The 18,529-nt window shown below is 35.7% G+C and overlaps 1 protein-coding gene and 1 long non-coding RNA gene across 3 annotated transcripts in view; one reads left to right on the top strand and one right to left on the bottom strand.

Moving 5' to 3' along the window:
• The window catches only part of LOC103044821 (annexin A2), a 6,982-nt gene extending 2,141 nt beyond the window's left edge, over nucleotides 1-4,841 (top strand). The window contains exons 4-13 of the mRNA XM_007246492.4: nucleotides 647-741; nucleotides 852-965; nucleotides 1,524-1,614; nucleotides 1,709-1,788; nucleotides 1,894-1,953; nucleotides 2,062-2,155; nucleotides 2,248-2,343; nucleotides 3,597-3,655; nucleotides 3,857-3,979; nucleotides 4,073-4,841. Of these exons, the coding sequence (XP_007246554.3) occupies nucleotides 647-741; nucleotides 852-965; nucleotides 1,524-1,614; nucleotides 1,709-1,788; nucleotides 1,894-1,953; nucleotides 2,062-2,155; nucleotides 2,248-2,343; nucleotides 3,597-3,655; nucleotides 3,857-3,979; nucleotides 4,073-4,132 (872 nt within the window). The 3' untranslated portion in view covers nucleotides 4,133-4,841. The remainder of the gene's footprint in view (nucleotides 1-646; nucleotides 742-851; nucleotides 966-1,523; nucleotides 1,615-1,708; nucleotides 1,789-1,893; nucleotides 1,954-2,061; nucleotides 2,156-2,247; nucleotides 2,344-3,596; nucleotides 3,656-3,856; nucleotides 3,980-4,072) is intronic.
• Nucleotides 4,842-6,791: 1,950 nt separating this feature from the next.
• The window catches only part of LOC111193101 (uncharacterized), a 130,145-nt gene continuing 118,407 nt past the window's right edge, over nucleotides 6,792-18,529 (bottom strand). For both annotated transcript variants that reach the window (XR_007437841.1, XR_007437842.1), the window contains exon 6: nucleotides 6,792-7,464. This is a non-coding gene — a long non-coding RNA (uncharacterized LOC111193101). The remainder of the gene's footprint in view (nucleotides 7,465-18,529) is intronic.

An 18,529-nucleotide genomic window follows, 5' to 3' on the forward strand; every position in this document is an offset into this window, starting at 1 on the left:
CTGTACATTCTTAGTTTATATATTAATGCAATGTAAATTTAAACAGTAAAATACTGTATGTATTAGGGCTGCAACTAATGATTATTTTGGTAGTCGACTAATCTGATGATTTTTTTGAAAAGTCAACAATTATTTCTGCCATGTTCTTCATTCTAAAAATGATAGAAACAGTTGAACATGAGATTTAAAAGACATTTAAATGTCTAAATGTTGTTTAAGTGTGGAGAGTACTGATATTTAGTGATTAAATATGTAATCTGTTGTGTTTGGGCACTTTTGAAGACACAGACTTCAAAAGTTCAAGTTGTGTGTAAACTGTGTGAGTGAGTCATATTTACCCATCTCCCATTGTGTTTCTGCCCAAAGTACTTTGTGTAATGCGGTACTGTTACATATTAACGATTAGTCAACAATGAAATTTGTAGTCGACAAATTTAAATAATCAATATCGACTATCGACTATATCGACTAATCGTTATAGCCCTAGTATGTATAGTATTACTTATGTCTCTATATTGTGTTGTTTACTATTAGGAGGGACTATGCACCTCTGCACCAAGTTTTTCAATAACCTTTGAATCTATGTTAATATGATGTGACAATAATCTAATTTGAAATTGATTTGATTTTGCTATATTTATTTTAGGTGTGGATGAACAGACTATTATTCAGGTCCTCACCAAACGGACGTATGCCCAAAGGCGGGAAATTGCCTTTGCGTATGAGAGAAGAGCCAAGAAGGTAAGAATTTAGTATTATTCTTATTTAAAACCAAATTGTCTGCAGTTGTTTAAAATTTCAGATTTTTGGGATCATTAAATTACCTTTTTTTTCTGCTTTTTCCTTTGCAGGATATGATTTCTGCCCTCAAATCGGCACTGTCTGGCTCACTGGAGACAGTCATTCTGGGTCTGATGAAAAGCACTGCTCAGTATGATGCCTCTGAGATCAAAGCCTCTATTAAGGTAGGACTAACCCAACCAACAATATCATAATACTTTTAAAAGTATTATAAAATTCAGATTTTTTTTAGGATTAATGAAGTTTACACTCTTAAAAGTAAGGGTTCTGATCGATGCCTAACAGTGGAAGAACCACTTTTGGTTGCATCAAGAGTCAAGAGGCTTTTATTGTCATTACATCTGAGTACAGTTACACAGTGTAACGAAATTAGGTTCCTCCAGAACCATGGTGCAACATGGAAGAACAATACAATAGATACGCATAAAGTGCAAAACTATATCGCTACAATAAATACAATAAATACTGCAGATGAGACTGTGTATTCTTGTGCAAAAAAAAAAGGTTTTCTCATCATAATGTTGTTTAAAATGCAACATTGAGAACCAATTTGTAAAGGTGATGAGTGTGACAAACCTATAAATTAATAAAAAACCTTTAGATAGATTTCTTCTAACATTCAGAATGTGGCATAGCATTGCTTGAATAACAATTTGCAGCAGCTTTATTTTTAAGAGTGTAGGAAAAGTGCATACCTCATCCCTCCTGTATCATGTCTGCAGGGTTTGGGGACAGATGAGGAGAGCCTGATTGAGATCGTCTGCTCTCGGAGCAATGCTGAACTGATGGAGATAAAGAAAGTCTACAGAGAACGTAAGATCATTTTTAAACAAAAGTATAAGATGTTCTGGCAATAAATGAATGTGGATTAAATATGAAAAAATAATGTATTGTGCTTTCTGTGCAGTGTTCAAGAAGGAATTGGAAAAGGATGTGGCTGGAGACACATCAGGAGACTTTGCTAAACTGCTGCTGGCTCTAGTGGAGGTAGGGGGTAATCTTTTCACACTAAATACGTTATTAGTTTATCCTGCCATCTGAACTACTATTATACATTTAGCATTGTTTTTAACACAATCTGGTTCTCAACAGGCCAAGAGGGCTGAGCCCAGCAGTGTAGTTGACTATGAAAAGATTGATGAAGATGCCAGAGTAAGTCCTGATGTCTCTGTAGGTTTTTATTGCCTCTGTGTTTAAGGTATATTTAATAAAGACATCTTTATATAAGAAACATACTCATCAATGTTGTCCTCTTGCCAGGCACTGTATGAAGCTGGAGTGAAGAGGAAAGGCACAGATGTTAAAACCTGGATCTCAATCATGACAGAGAGGAGTGTCCCTCATCTGCAGAAAGGTACCTGATCCCGATCAGTTCTTTGATAGTATCTACAAAACCTACATTCATTTTACTTTGTCTGTTTGTGTAACAATCAATTCTCTCTTCAGTGTTCGACAGATACAAGAGCTACAGCCCGTATGACATGCAGGAGAGCATCAGGAAGGAAGTGAAAGGAGATCTGGAGAAGTCTTTTCTTACATTGGGTACATACTTTTAACAACTACAGTACAGACAAACATTTAACGCTGTTCGTATTAAATTATACATTTTACGAATATATCAGTCAAACAACTTTTATTTTCATTTGGGTGAAAGAAGTGAGGGTGACTCATTTACAATGCCGCTGAGCATTTACACATTAAAAGGGATTAAAAACGTTTAATAAGAAATTAGAACTACTCAGGAACAAAAAAGTGAAAAATAATAAATAAAAGAAATACAAATTTAAATTGACATTTAGTATAGATGAATAAAATATATATGTGAAAAGAAAAAAAAATCTAATAAGACCTTAAAAATTGACACATAAAAAGTAAAGAATTTTTAAAATTTTAAATAAACTAAAAGATAATAATAGTAAAAGTAAAGTAAACTGATAAGAATGATAAGAAATGATGAAATGGATAATAACGAGCTAAGAACAAATAAAAATATAAGAATTAACATAAACTCTAGTGATTTTTGTTCGAACACGTGTCCAGAGCGGTGAGCAGCCATAGCTGCTGCATCCAGGGAGAAGTGAGGTTAAGGGTCATGCTGGAGGGCTGAACAGTGGGTGCTGGCAATGGGTATCAAACCCACTGGATTTTAAACCTGGATGCATCCCAGTTGCATTTGAATTCCTTATACCGACTGTTATCTAAGTATGAAGTAGGCAGTATAGATGGAAGTGTCAAAGTTTAATATTCTCAATATCCACCATACATACTCCCTAATGGTCAGTTTTTGAACAACGTTTTAGAATTTAACAGTGAATGGATCAATAGAAATGCCCAAAAATGGCTTGAAACTAATTAATTTACATGTTACATTGATTTCCATTGAAAGTGAAGAAGGTTTTTCTTTCTTCTTTAAAGTTGCAAAATTTTTGGAAATACACACAAAAGGTTTTTGTGTGACTACATTATGTTTTATTGTGCTATTCTTGTCACATTTTATATATGCTTTATGTTATGAAAGGTATTCTCATCATAATGATAGTTGAAATGCAATATTAAATTAAATCGTTTTTGAAACAAAATTGTAATCAAATCTTTGCTGATTCCTACAACTCTTAGAGATACTGAAAAGAAAAACAAAAAACAAATATTACCAAACAAATATTTACCAAAAAACATTCATTTGTATTCCCTGGAATATTCTTTAATTCTGTACTATTTATTAAGAAATACGATTTTTTTTGTTACTTTTACGCTGCATTAGCTTCATCTCACGTCTGTAAACTTGTTCTTTGCAGTCCAGTGCTTTGAAAACAAACAACTCTACTTCGCCAACAGACTCAGTGACGCCATGAAGGTAATTGCATTTCTTCTTAATACTACTTTTTTTTTTCTTCTCTTTTTCTCATGAGTTTGGCAAAAAAAAAAATGTTGAAAAGTTCAGCTCTCTGTGGTCTAGCTGCTGACGTGGCACAAGACTTTCTGTGAGGTTGCATCAGGCTCCACAAGACTCTTTAATGTGCCTTTGTGTGTGTGTTCACGTGTGTGTGTGTTTCAGAGTAAAGGAGCGAAGGAGAAGGTGGTGACCAGGATCATGGTGTCTCGCTGTGAGGTGGACCTGAAGAAGATCAGGTCTGAGTTCAAGGCCCAGTTTGGGAAGTCTCTGTACCAGACCATCTTTGTAAGTTTCTCACATAAAGACGCTCATAAACACAGTGTTGTTGTTAAAACAAAGGCTTACTGACGTCGCCTGTGTTGTGCGCTGTGTTTGTAGGAGCACACTAAAGGAGACTACCAGGCGGCTCTGCTGAGTCTGTGTGGTGGAGATGACTGAAGTGGACCGTAGGTCACTGTAGAATTCCAGCAGCCACCAGGATGCAGTTGAGCCTCAGTCATGAAGGCCACGCCTCTGATCTGTCATAAATAAACTGGACTCACAAACAGGATTGTATAATGTCCTGTCAAGATATCCTGTAGATAATACATCTCAACGTGCCAATATAACATGTTTGAAGTATTGACTTTTGAATTTGAGTGGTCAGACCTATGTCATTAAGCTTATATGAATTTTGGGACCAGTTTTAATGCACATATCTAAATTTTTACTTTATATACAATGTTTTGCTACATTATTCTCATCTTTATCATCATCATCAGCAGCTGCTGCTTCATCTACAGCAGATCTAGAAGGAGTGCAGCATCTGTAATAGTCCAGCAGAGAGCAGTAGAGCACCACATGACTTTGTTTCTTCTTATTCTGTTTTAATTAGACTCAAGAATCGCTCTGCTTGCTGCTAAGGCTTTACTTCACTTTTTTCCCCACTTTGCTTTGATGTTTACAGCCTTTTTTTTTTAAATAAATAGTGTGAAAATATTTGATCTCAAATACGATTTGCATATTTTATCCCCTCATTTCGAAAAGGAATAAGAGCAAAAAAGTTTTCTTTTTTTTCAGAAATGAGAAAACGTTTTCTTACTGCGCTCATGATGAAATATAAATATGCACTGCTTCCATGTACAGCCAAATAAAGGCTTTGATTAGAGAGACTTGCCCCTCTGATTTGTTACTTAAGGAAACCAGGCATCATATTCATTTCGAAGCCATTTACATAATAATCACATAACGCTTCAGCCACGCCATCCATCTCCCCACATTATCTACCAGTGAAGGGAAGTCTATTTGGATGGGAATCTCCTTCCCAGACATAGTTTATGGGGGCAATAAAAAGTGTTTTCATGCTGCTTTGCCTTTCAAGCCGCGCGGCTTTATTTAGATGTTTTAATCATTAGTGTGTTTTGCTGTGTTTGTTTGGTGCTAATTTTTTAATTAAAAATGTTAATTTAACCTCCAGCTAAGATGATTAGCATAGCACAAATAGGCTCCTATACTGGAGCTTTGTGCTGTTTAGTTTGTGGTCTCTGAGGGTGAGAGCCGCCAAAGCGTTGACAATGCATTTCTGATAGAGGAGGAACACAAGCAGCCCCAGCAGGGCCCGTACTCTCCATGGGGTGTGTGTGTGCGAGTGTGAGTGTGTGTGTGTGTGTGTTTTTGTGTGAGGGAGAGAAGAACTCTAGAGAACTGCAGAGAAAGTAGAAACCAACCATCTTTCACTGATTAAAATAGGCCATGTTAGGCCAAATTTACCTTACAGCACATTACACATAGTACAGCACATCTTATATACTGCAGTGAGCTACTTATATACATACAGCTCTGGAATAAAAAGAAAGAGACCACTTAAAAATGATGAAAAAATTTGTTTCTTTGATTTTACCAAATTGAAAGGAAGAAAGGGATGATCACATAAAATCAAGCTAAACTGCTTAAAAGTTTGCATCAGGAAGTTGCACCATAAATATATCCAAAAGCAGTGTGTAAGACTGGTGGAGGAGAACATGCCAAGAAGACCAGGGTTATTCCACCAAATATTGATTTCTGAACTCTTAAAACTTTTGTTTTCTTTGCATTATTATTTAAGGACCATGTCTCATTTTCTGCAAATAAATGCTCTAAATGACAATATTTTTATTTGGAATTTGGGAGTTTTTAGAATAAAACAACAATGTTTTATTCAACAACAATCAAACATATACCTATAAATAGCAAAATCAGAGAAACTGATTCAGAAACTGAAGTGGTCTCTTATTTTTTCCCATAGCTGTATAATATGAATAAGTAATAATAAGTAAAACATCAAATTCTCTACAATTAAATTCCTTTATTTCTATACATTTAAAAAAAGAAGTACTAATGCAAAAGCTCTAAAAGTTGCACCTTAGAGCCGCTGTATGATAACAAGTGTCTCATCCTCTGCACAGAACTTGTATTGTGTGTGGCTGCAGATGGAATTCCTTCAAAACTTTATAAGGCTGCAAATTTATTGTCATTTTGTAATAATATTGATGAGAACATTACCCCTTTGTGCTGTTTTATGTTTATTGCCAATAAAAGATAAAATATAGTGTAACCGAGAGTAAAACAGTATTTTGCAAAAGCAGGGAGTAGATTTACGCCGAGCCACGCTGACAGATTAATCTTCGCATCATAAAGACAAGAGTACCTCCCATATTTTTTCCTTTTTATGTGGATGTACAACATGCTGTTGAGCTCAAGGCCGGCCCACGGGGACCTCCACCGAACCCAGCGGGAACTCTCTCCTGGATTGAAACGATGCAATTTGTCATCGCAAACGCTGACACTCAATCATTCAGATAGGACCTCAAGCCCATGAATGTCAAATGCAGAGCGAGGCCTGGATCTGGGCGGATGCGCGAATTGGAGGGGAGTGAGTGGCATTTTCAAATGGCAAGTGGTCAAGAATGTTATCTCTGATAATTCTTCTGTTTTATATGTACAAATAAGGATATTCCAAAAAGTAAAATAATGTAAAACAAATCTTTGTGTAGATAAAAATCTCAAATCAGAAATTTTAGGAATTTATTTTTATTGAAAGTTATTTTTATAAATATTTGTGAAAATCTGTGAGTAAATTTTACATTTTGTTGTTTTTATACAAAATCCTTTTCACGATTTGCAAGAATGCTTGTTTGATCTCCAAATATCATCATAATACAACATTAACTTCCTTCGTCTCCTTCTGCACAAATAAGTGCGACTGATACATGAGTACATGAAATTGATCACAACAACAACAGAAAAAACACACACAGCAGCAGTTGTTCAGGCTTGAGTTTGGTTTAGTCAGATGACCGACAGTCTTGGGATTTGATTTTCATGAAACAGCAGCGCTGTGGATCAGGAGCTCTTCTTCTGGACTCTCTCCAGCAGAATGATGGGTGTGAGCCTCAGGTCAAATGTGCTTGACTCTGTAGTTAACCCCCTGCCCTACTGAACTGTGTTTCAATCAAGTGAGAGTCTGCAGAGAAGCAGCGTGTCTCTTCTGTGTCACTAAAGCCACTGATGAAGTTGATGACACTGATGACAGATTTTTGATTATGGTCCTTAAAACCTTTATTCAGTTTCCTCACAATTACATCAAAATAAAAAAAAATGGTAAAACAGTTTTAGTAAACTGAATATTACTGAAACTTACTAAACTAAACTTCATGAGGGCCTTTTGTGTGGTGTCCTGTAATGGACTGGTATCTTGTCCTCCATGGATTTCTGCATTGCATCATATGACTCCAGAACCCTGACCCGCGACCCTGATGAAGCAGATAAGAATATGGATAAATAAACAATTAATAAGAAAAAAATAAAGCAATAAAAGAAAAACAGTTTAACAATATAATAATTTTTTATTCAGAAAAAAATATTATAGTAAAGATGAATTTAAATATTATTTTGTATTTTGATGACTAGGATGCAGAAAATAAAAATTAAATAAGCCCCACCCCATTCTACTCCACAAGCATACTACACTGACATGCCAAAAGTCATGGGATAACAATGTGTCAATTCATCATGAAGCGTTACCTCAAGGAAGAGCTAGGGTATGCACACACCTGTATAAGGTTTGAGGTGTTATCAGACCAGACACACACACACGCATTTCCTGCAGGTCAGGGCAGCATTCTTAAGCTTAAACAGGGCATGATATGCAATACTAGGTCCTGATCCATCATCTCAGTATATGTGTATTGAATATCATTGCTTTAAAGACAAAGGGAAAAAAAATAGATTTATTTACTGTTAAACATCTTTATTGTAAACATATTTTATAAATGTTAATAAAAATAATAATATTCTTTATAAAACCAAAATAGCTTTTTCTGTGGCATCGCTGAAGAACTATTAAAGGCACCTTTAATTATTTTTAGCATTTATATATATATACAGTATCAGTCAAAAGTTTAGACATACCATAAATTCAGTGTTTTTTCATTACTGTATAATTTTCTGCATTAATACTAAAATATTAAAACTAAATACTAATTTATACTAAAACCATACATAATTATTTAATAAACAAAAAAAGTGTTGAACAAACCAGAATATGTTTTATATTTTAGATTCTTCAAAGTAGCACCTCTTGTTCAGATGAGAGCTTTACACCTCTTTGCTGGATTTTCTCAGTCAGTTTCATAAGGTAGAGTCACCTGGAACAGCTCTCAATTAACAGCTGTGCTGAACTTGTCAAGCGTTAATTACCTGAATTTTTCATCTCTTAATGTGTTTAAGAGCATCAGTTGTGTTGGTGTAGTGAATAGCTCTATTTGAGTAATGTCTAATTCATATTATGAAAAAAACTACTCAACTAAGTAAAGAAAAAAAGAACAAATGAAGAAATGAAGGTCTAAAAGAAATCTTAAAACTTTGAAAGTATCCTCAAGTACAGTCACAATGACAATAATAAAAAAAAAACGTTAAGATGAAACTGGCACTCATTATGACCTCCTCAGGAATGGAAGACCAAGAGTTACCTCTGTAGCACAGGATAAGTTCACCAGAGTTACCAACCTTAGAAAGCGCAAGTTAACAGCACCCAAGGTAAGAGCCACCTAAATGTTTCTTACAGTATTTTGGTTTGTTTAACACTTTAGAGTTTACTACATGATTCATTATGTGTTTTTTCTGCTACATTTATTAGCAGTAAATTTTTGTTAGTAGTTTGCTTGTGAATGTATTTGATTACTTCTGCTTTTATTTTATTTATTTATTTATTTATTAATTTTTATTAAATATTAAAAAGTGGAGTAATATTGTACAATGAACAGAGGCTGTATGGATACTCTTCCAGCTAAAGAAGTGAAACAAAATCACATTTGATGAAATATCTGATGAAATTATGATTCAATATCCTCAAACAAAGGATGTTCACCTTTGTTATATCAGAGTACGGTGAAGTGTAACGTACGTCAGCTCCCGCACTGACAATCTGAGCACACAGCAGCCAGACTGCTTCGGTGTTTCAGTACATCAGAGCTGCAGCTTTCTTACAGAGTCCGCTGTTCAGAACTACAGAGCAGATGACAGATCCTCTCTTTTTCTTATTGGGTGTACTCCATCAACGCCTGTGGCGAGCCAAAATCCGCGTGCTGTGTAGCGTGGTGTGTTTAATTATAGAGCAGGCCTTAGTGATGGTGGCACGTGTGTGTGTGTGTTTGTTCCAGCCTGGAGCCACGTGGACGCGCTTTGGGAATGAGTGGCCCTATAGGCGAGGCCAGAGGAGCTAACTAGGCTAACTCCTGCAGAATGCTGAGGCTCAGAGGATGCCAGTTTGATTAATATTTTCTTAATTATGATTATTTCATACTCTTCTCAGTAAAGCCTCTGTGCCCCTTTCCTCCTCAGCTGAGTGGTAGGTGGTGGTGGTGGTGGTGGTGGTGTGTAACGGCAAATATCGGCCCCCTACCCACACTCTCCTCCCTGCAGGCGTTCAGACGGGCTCTGGTGAAGGACAGCTCTTCTGAGAGCATCTCCCTCACTCCCTCTTTCTCTCTCTGGCGAGGCAGAGGGAGCTGTAGCCTTTGGTGTTGTCAGGACCGCTTCCTTTTATGAGGCTCAAACTGAGACAACAGAGGCAGCTCTCATCAGACTTCCACTCTGTTGCCTTTGTAGGGGTGTGATGGGAACAGCATGAAAAACATGATAGAAGGCCCCTACTGTCTTCTGCCTCTTCCATACCCTCTCTCTGCTCCTACTCTACTCCAAGATTACTCGCTCTCAGAGATACGTGTGGTGACTGATCTCGGCATGTTCTCAGAACATACAAGTGAAGTTCCCGAGTGTTTCAGAGTTACATATTATTATACGTAATTATGGTGTGTGTATGTAGTTTTTACTTCCAAACTTGAAAAGGAATGCAATGTCATTATCTGTAAATTTATAGAACGCAAAATATCAATATTTGAGTGCAGATTTTGGTGTAGCCCAAACACAATATTCAACTTTTGGATGTGGGTGTGGCCCAAACCCCAAAGTTCAGCTTTTGGATATGGGTGTGGCCCAAAAACAAAGTTCAGCTTTTGGATATGGGTGTGGCCCAAAAACAAAACTCAGCTTTTGGATATGAGCGTGGCCCAAACCCCAAAGTTCAGCTTTTTTGGATTTGGGTGTGGCCCAAACCCCAAAGTTCAGTTTTTCCAAATGGATGTGGCCCAAACCCAAAATTCAGCTTTTGGATGTGGGTGTGGCCCAAAAATAAAATTCAGCTTTTGGATAGGGGTGTGGCCCAAAAACAAAGTTCAGCTAAAGTTCAGCTTTTAAATATGAGTGTGGTCCAAACTCAAATTTCAGCTTTTCATATGTGGGTGTGGCCAAACCCAACGCTCACATTTTTTATATGAGTGTGGCCCAATCCCAAAATTCACCTTTTGGATACGAGTGTGGCCCAAACTCAAAATTCGACTTTTGGATATGAGTGTGACGCAAAAACAAAGCTCATCTTTTGGATATGAGTGTGGCCCAAACCCAACGTTCAGGTTTTGGATTTGTGTGTGGCCCAAACCCAGATTTCATCTTTTAGATATGCTTGTGGCCCAAACCCAAACTTCACCTTTTGGATATAAGTGTGCCCAAACCCAAAATTAATGTATAGTATTTAATGTACTGTCAGAGGGACTGGGGAGAAAGGTTTTCCTCACATCTTTGAAGACCTGACCCTAGACTGGGTCGTAACTGTGGCCCAAACCAAAATTCACCTTTTGGATGAGTTTTGCCCAAATCCCAAACTCAACTTTTTAAAATGAGTGTGGTCCAAATCTGGGGGAATTAATCTGGTAAACTGGAATGGTTTTTCAGTCAGTAAGTGTGTGAATACAAGCATACAGTATATTTCAGTCTGTCTAAATACAGCACTAATATGATAATTAATGCAAATCACATTAAAACAAAAAGCAGTAATCCTACATTTGCCACTGTGTTGTTTTCAAAACAATATTATCATCCAATTAATAAATCAGTATCATTATATTAAATCAGGCTTGCTGGTGATTGAATTAAAACATAGCTGGGAACCTAATCTGGAACCAAATATGGTGAACCAGTGGCTCACAAGATACCAACTACTTTTTTAAGGCAAGTATTTAGTGTTAATTTCCTGTATTTTTGTTTATTGGCATCTATTCCAATGGGACATTGTGTTTTATAAGCAAATCCAAACTTGCTGCAAAAGTAAATGTTTTTTAATAATGTGCTTCAAACTTCTGCATACTACTTTAGTTCTGTACTCTAAACACTAAACACATTGTTAGCTTGTTATTTTGCAGATCAGACACTTTTCCATCACAGGCGTGCATATGATACATGCCCGAAAGCTGAGTTTACCCCCTTGAGGCTGATCAGTAGTTTGTGCTGCTTTAGGTCTGTCTGCTCTGAGGGTACGAGTGCACCCTGTGGCACAGCCCATCCTCATCCTCCCTCCCTCTCTGTTCTCTCTGTTCTCTCACATCTGCACTCCTACATTCTTCTGCTTCTGAAGCGCACACGCCTGCTATAACAATGAATCAGGACTGTAAGTAGTTTCTTCAGTGAATAATGATCAACACACCTTTAAAATGTCATAAATAACTGTAAAAGGCCCTTCCTTTAAAGTAGTGTGTAAACAAAAAATAAAAATAAGCAAGTAAAGATACAGCACGGCTCTGCTGAGAGAAAATAAAACAACACTCCAAGGGCCCGTATTATAATAAAAAGAGTCATTTTATAGCAATAAAATGGTTTGGCTGTTCAGTATATAGGCCCAGAAAGTGTCTACACATATACACTATGCTACAAAACAGTCCATTTTCAATTCAATATTATGATAATGATATCATGATATCCATGCATTCACAAATCTGTCTACAGCAGTTCAGCTGCATCTTCTATTAAATTAAAAGGCAAAGTGAAGTAAAAAACATCATATGATCTGAAAATGAACTTTGCATTGATCTTTGTGATGTAGCGTTACACATTGCACACAACTTCTATATGTTTAACTTTATAAATATTTCTTATTATCAGAAAAAAAATATTGTTCTGGTAGAGCAGCAACTAACAACTTGTTTGATGAATCGATTATTAATCAGATGAAAATAAAATATATTTATTAATATTATTCATATAATAAATTGATGTACTATATTTATATACCAGATATTGTTCAGATAAGAAAGATTTTAGATAACTAAAGTTGTAATTATTTAAGGAACACACAACCTACTGTTACTATATTAATGCTTACATGAATTATTAACCTGAGATTTACATTAATTTTATTATCATCATTATTTAATTATACAGCAACAGTGTATGTACTGAAAGAAAAAAAGGTTCCATGCAATATCAAAAAAGTAAAAAAAAAAACAAGAATTTATTTTTTTTTTTAATGTTTTCTTTAACTCTGATTGTAGGTAACTTTTGCTGCATTTAAGGTGAAACAAAAAAATATGCACAAGATATACATTTACAAAAAATGAGGCACATCTTGTTTAAACAGTCTAGAAGGCGCTAGGAAAATTCAGCAAAATAAAAAACATGAACATGACTGTAACTACAGAATCATTTGGAACTAGGTTTAAAAAAAGTGGAATTTTTTTTTTACTGAAAATCAAAAATCTTGTTTAACTACTCTAGCAGACTCTAGGAACGTTGAATGAAAAAAATACTGAATTAATGCTAATTTTCTACGAATTTGTAGTGAACATGGCTCCAACAGACTTCCTCTTTAAGTGCTCATGCAGTGATGTTTTGCTGTCTTGTCCTGCAAGATCAGCTGTGCACGTTTTGCTGCTAAACACCTTTGAAGGTGTTTAAGAAGAAATCCAGTGTGTAATGGACTTGGGGTGTAGTGAAACATGATAACAAGTACAAACCTTTATTGAAAGCCCACCTCCGTTTACCCCCAGCAATTATTAAATACAGTGCTTTTAGCTGATGCTCCCAACAGGCTTACAGTGCAAGTGATAGGGGCATAGCATTGCTCATGCAAAGAAATCACTATTTTTACACCATTAACAAGCTTTAAATAGCTCAACACTTCATTGGTAGAATTCTAAGGGATCTGACATTTAAAACGAGTTTTAAATACTTTTGACGACTTGGGTCTGCTGGTGCTAAAAAAGGGTTTGTCACACAAATTGGTTAGTTTGGAGTTTGTTGTCAGCTGTGCACATCACTCACCATAGACCTAACTAATCAATTATTGAATAAGTTGTCAACTATTTTAAAAATACATTTTAATCAAATAGTTGTTCCTCTATTTTCTGTTTAACTTTATGTTTTTTTCCAAATAGCACTGTAATTTAACACTTTCTATTCTGTGCAACTCTTTTTTTTTTTTTGATGATAATGAGAGTATATTATTGTTGAAGTGTTAAGAAGAGCCTGCTTTTAAAATGAAGCATATTACAGAGCAGCCAGTCAGAATATGTAGTTTACATATATTTTTGTTTTATACAGTGTGTTATATATATTACTTTCAAGGGAGAAGGGCTTGCTTTAAGATTTAACCTCCTGAGACCTGAACTTTTGCTTGCTGTGCATTCAAGTATACAAACTAAACTCTGTTTTTGTACGGCAAATGATTTTTGCAAAAACAATTTCCTCAAATGAGGACAGTAGTTTTTCATAGTTTACTCAAACTTTAAAAATTAACCTTTGCATTTGGGATCAGAAGAATTCAATTACTCCAAAAACTAAATTGTAGCTTCCTACAGTAAGTAAATAAACTAGTTTCAAACATAAAATTGGATGAGAAAAAATGTACGTGGCCCAAGTTTTTCTGGACTGTTTGTAGAAAACTGACTGGGATTCTCGCAATCTTGTTTTCAATCAATGAAACGTACTGTTGTCATGTGACCACTAGATGGTAGAGGCAGGGTTTTAATATGAGGCCGAAAGGTAAATGTTTTCAAATATTAAGTATCATGGTGCAAAGAAGCAGAAACGTAACGTTCCCATATGAGGACATAGGGTCCCAAGAGGTTAAGCACATTACAAGGCCTCCAATCAGAACAAGCCTAATTGGTCTAGACAGACATGTAAATGGATTGTTTTTTTGGTGATGTGAGAAACAATGTATTGAAAATGGGAAGTTTTGCAGCTTGACTTCCATACACAAACTTTTGACCAGTGGCGTAAACGTGAGTTAAGTTTCACTCATTCTTGTTGTTCAGAAAACTGACATTTAGAATAAAGCACATGGCAGAGCAGCCAATCAGATCGGAAATTATTTACCAAGCACAGATACTAGTTTTAAGGCTAAAAATACAAAATGAATGCCAAAAACAGCCTTTTTAATTCTAGGAGGTTGAAAATGTCATATGAATGTACTGTTTTAGAACATGCAATTAAACAATTAAATAAGAGGGCAAAATGTACTACATGACTTACATGATCAAAATATCTTGAACAATACAGGATGTATATTAGTGGGACAATTTATGGAGGAACACTAGGCCAGAATAAGACCTGAATCTTTGCCATCAACGGAGTCTCATTAAACAGAAAAACACAAGCCTAATGAATTGTTGGGATAATTGGAAGATGAGTTATGGGAGGTGTGCATAATTTCTGGTTGCTGGCAGCTGAGACAGTGGATTGTTAAAGTTTTCATGCTGCAGTCCTTTCAACCATTGCCACAAATGAATTGCTGGCATCTCCTCTCTCCCTCCTCCTGCCGGCGGTTTCCCCGGCCTGTAGACTGCAGCAGGGCAGTGGCATCCACGAGGATGTGAGCAGAGTCATGGCGCCAAGCCGACGGCGCTAATCACGATTGTCCGTGAAGTGGCTCTAATCATCTGTTCCAGGCTGCCGCCACTCTCAGCTTGTTTGTTCAAGCTGCTGGCTCCGCGCGTGGTGTGTACATACAAGTTATTTGTAATCGTAATATTCTGAGAACTGGTTAAGACAAACATTACGGGAGGTTGCATATTAATGAGTGTATCTCCATGATAAAACACAGCCGTTCACCAGGAGGCCCGTTCTCCGCGCCTGTGATTTAGCACTGGGTTAATGAGAGATGCTTTACCACTGTTGCCAGAGTCATTCGGTGTTCAGACCACACTAACACACTAAAATAAAAATGACAAATATTGCCCCCACATGCTCATTTGTTTTGCACTTGGCTGCTTTAATGTGGTCGATGGCAATGAAATATAACGTTTCACGTAAATAACATTGTTAGGAGAAATAATAGGGTTTTTATACTGCCTAGAGCACAGAGCTTACCCAGTGTCTTCATCTTAGTTCACAATAAGAGCTGGACTATATGTTATCATGCACTAAAAATTAAACAGAAATTGAATATATTAATTGTTTTCATATATACTCAAATTTAGAATGTCTTTTAACAACATATTAATAAGCCTAACAATATCATCATTACTGCAGCTGCATATTTTAAAAAGTATGATATTTCATCATATTTCATCACATAAAAATAAGAGACCACTTAAAAAAAATGTTTCTTTGATTTTACCAAATTGAAAACCTCTGGAATATAATCATAAGGAAGATGGATGATTACAAACCATCAAACCAAGCTGAACTGCTTGAATTTTTGGACCAGGAGTGGTATAAAGTTATGCAAAAGCAGTGTGTAAGACTGATGGAGGAGAACATGCCAAGATGTTCCATGAAATCTGTGATTAAAAACAGGGTTATAGCACCAAATATTGATTTCTAAACTCTTAAAATTTTATGAATATGAACTTGTGTTATTTGTATTATTTGAGGTCTGAAAGCTCTGCATCTTTTTATTTCATCCATTTCTCATTTACTGCAAATAAATGACAATATGTTTGTTTGGAATTTGGGGAAAATGTTGTCCGTAGTTTATAGTTTATAGAACAAAACAACAATGGTTATTTTTAACATATACCAATAAATTGTAAAATCAGAGATACTGATTGAGAAACTGTGATTTCTTAATTTGTTCCAGGGCTGTATGTATAAAATTTTGTCAACACTTTACAAAAATAGGATACCTTTTTTACAGTATTTATGTATTTAAAGTTGTTTTTACTAGCTTTTAAGAAATGTAAAAAAAAATCTATGATCTACAGTATTTTTTCCCGAAAAAAAAAAAAATGATCACAACTCATGATTACCATTATGAAATTAACTGTGGTAATTAAACCATGTGATGGTCATAACAGGTTTTCAGTTTTACCACCAACATCTTTTTAACTGTTTATAAATCAGTTAAGTTCTTAAAACTTATATTCACAATTTTCTAATCATATGATTAGACACATCATAAGACACAAGTAGAGCTGCAGAAAATACAGAAAAAGATAAAGGATAAAAAAACTCATTCAACTCATTCACTCAGAAGCTTATTAAAATTACCTGGAACACATGGAAATAAATATCTCAATCTTGGCAATCTTTAATCCAATGCTTCACAAAATGCTAGACAAAATGCTAAAAGTAGACACCAATTCTAAAAACACATCCATAAATTATGCTCAATATATTATTTTTCCCTTCAGAATTCCACCCATATTAACACTTTAGAAATGCTATAATGGCTAATATGTGCAGGCCAGACATAATAACAGGCATGGCCAATTAGATCTCCTCCTCTCAGTGTATAAGTTGTGAGAAAGCTGTGGTGGCCAGCAGCCCCTCATGCGTATGCATGTGTGAGTTTTAGCATTTGCCATTGAACCGCTAACCTGTGAGTGCGGTGGGATTGGCTGAAAGTGTCTTTAATCCACGATTGTCACGCTACCTTAATCCCATCTCCTGAAGGCAGGCCTGTCTCCTGGTGTCCTTGTGAGGAGGTGCACTGGACTGCTTCAGCCACACACACACACACACACACACACAGAGACACACAATCTCACCTTCATGCAAGAGATGGAAATCGGCCTGCCAGCCACTCAAGCATGAACCAAATGTCAACGGCGAGCCCGGCAGAGGGATAGAGCAGCCTGTATTAATTAGTACACTGCCAAACCATTCCGTTTGTATCCGTAAGACAAGCAATTCACAATATCTCCTTATCACAGGTGATCCTACACACTTCTTAATGGGATATTGAGAATGATAAAGAGCTTAATGCACTCATGTAGGGCTCTATGATTGAGGTAATTCTCATGCAAAAAATGAGAATTGACTGAATGGAAAATGGGAAAATGGGTAGCATGTTCCTTGTCACATTTTATATTACTTTAAAGACAAGAATGATATCTAACCCATTCCAGTCATCTAATATTCCTCTTTAAAAATTGTTGTATGACATTTTTTAAACTATAAAGCACATAATTCATAAAATAATATCATAAAACAGTAACCTTTAAAAACACACATTATACAAATGTTTTCAGGTGTCAGGAGTGAGCTTTAACACTGGAGTTTTTTTAGGGCTCAAAATATGTCCGAAATACTTAAGGGAATGAGTTTACATATATAAGTAAAACTCAAACATTTTTCTACAACTTAGGGTATAAGTTTTAATTGAATTATAATGACTTACTGAGCAACAAACAATATTATCCTTGTTTGAATGTTCTGATGGTTTCAAGTAAATGTGTCAGTCTTATTGAGAAGCTATTTAGAGGCCACAAGCAGTGGATCACCATTATCATCAGAGGCAGAGCCTAGGCTGGTAAACTCATTGTTATATAAAACAATGAGTGTGTGTGTGTGTGTTTTCTTTCTTTATATAATTTTCTTACATTGTAAATTTAATATTAAAGACATTACAGTTTCACAGGAAAACATGCTGAATTTATTTGTAAACAAAAAGTGTTAAACACACCAGACTGTATTTATACTTCAGATTTTTTCTAAGCACCACATTTAGCTTTAAAGACAGATCTGCACACTCTTGGTATTTTAATCTGGAATAGTTTTCTCAGCATCTTGAAGGAGTTTCTGGTGGTGCTGAACAACAGTTTTTTTTCTTTACTCTGTGAAGCTCCAGCTCATCGTAAATCACCTCAAATCACCCATCTCAGTTGGGTTTACTCATGTAATTGTTCACTACATAATTCCCTTAATGGGTGAATTAATTGTGCTCATGTCTTTAATATTAATCTACAATGTAGAAAATAAATAAAAGAAAAAAGAAAGAAAAACAGTGAAACATGAGAAGGTGCGTCCAAACTTTTGAGTAGTACTGTATATATGTTTGCATGTGAATTAACCTCGCAAATGTACAACACAACATATACCTTTAAGTTTGCATTTTCAAATATATTTAATTATTTATTTATGAATATGATAATTTAAGCAAAACACAGAAATTATACTTCAGAATATGACGTGTGTTCTGCAGCACGTCATTTGACCAGGGTGTCCAAATGTTTGCACAGTACCACACGGTTTAATGGTATG

This window comes from Astyanax mexicanus, chromosome 2 (genome assembly GCF_023375975.1).
Source record: "Astyanax mexicanus isolate ESR-SI-001 chromosome 2, AstMex3_surface, whole genome shotgun sequence".
Classification (NCBI taxonomy): Eukaryota; Metazoa; Chordata; class Actinopteri; order Characiformes; family Acestrorhamphidae; genus Astyanax; species Astyanax mexicanus.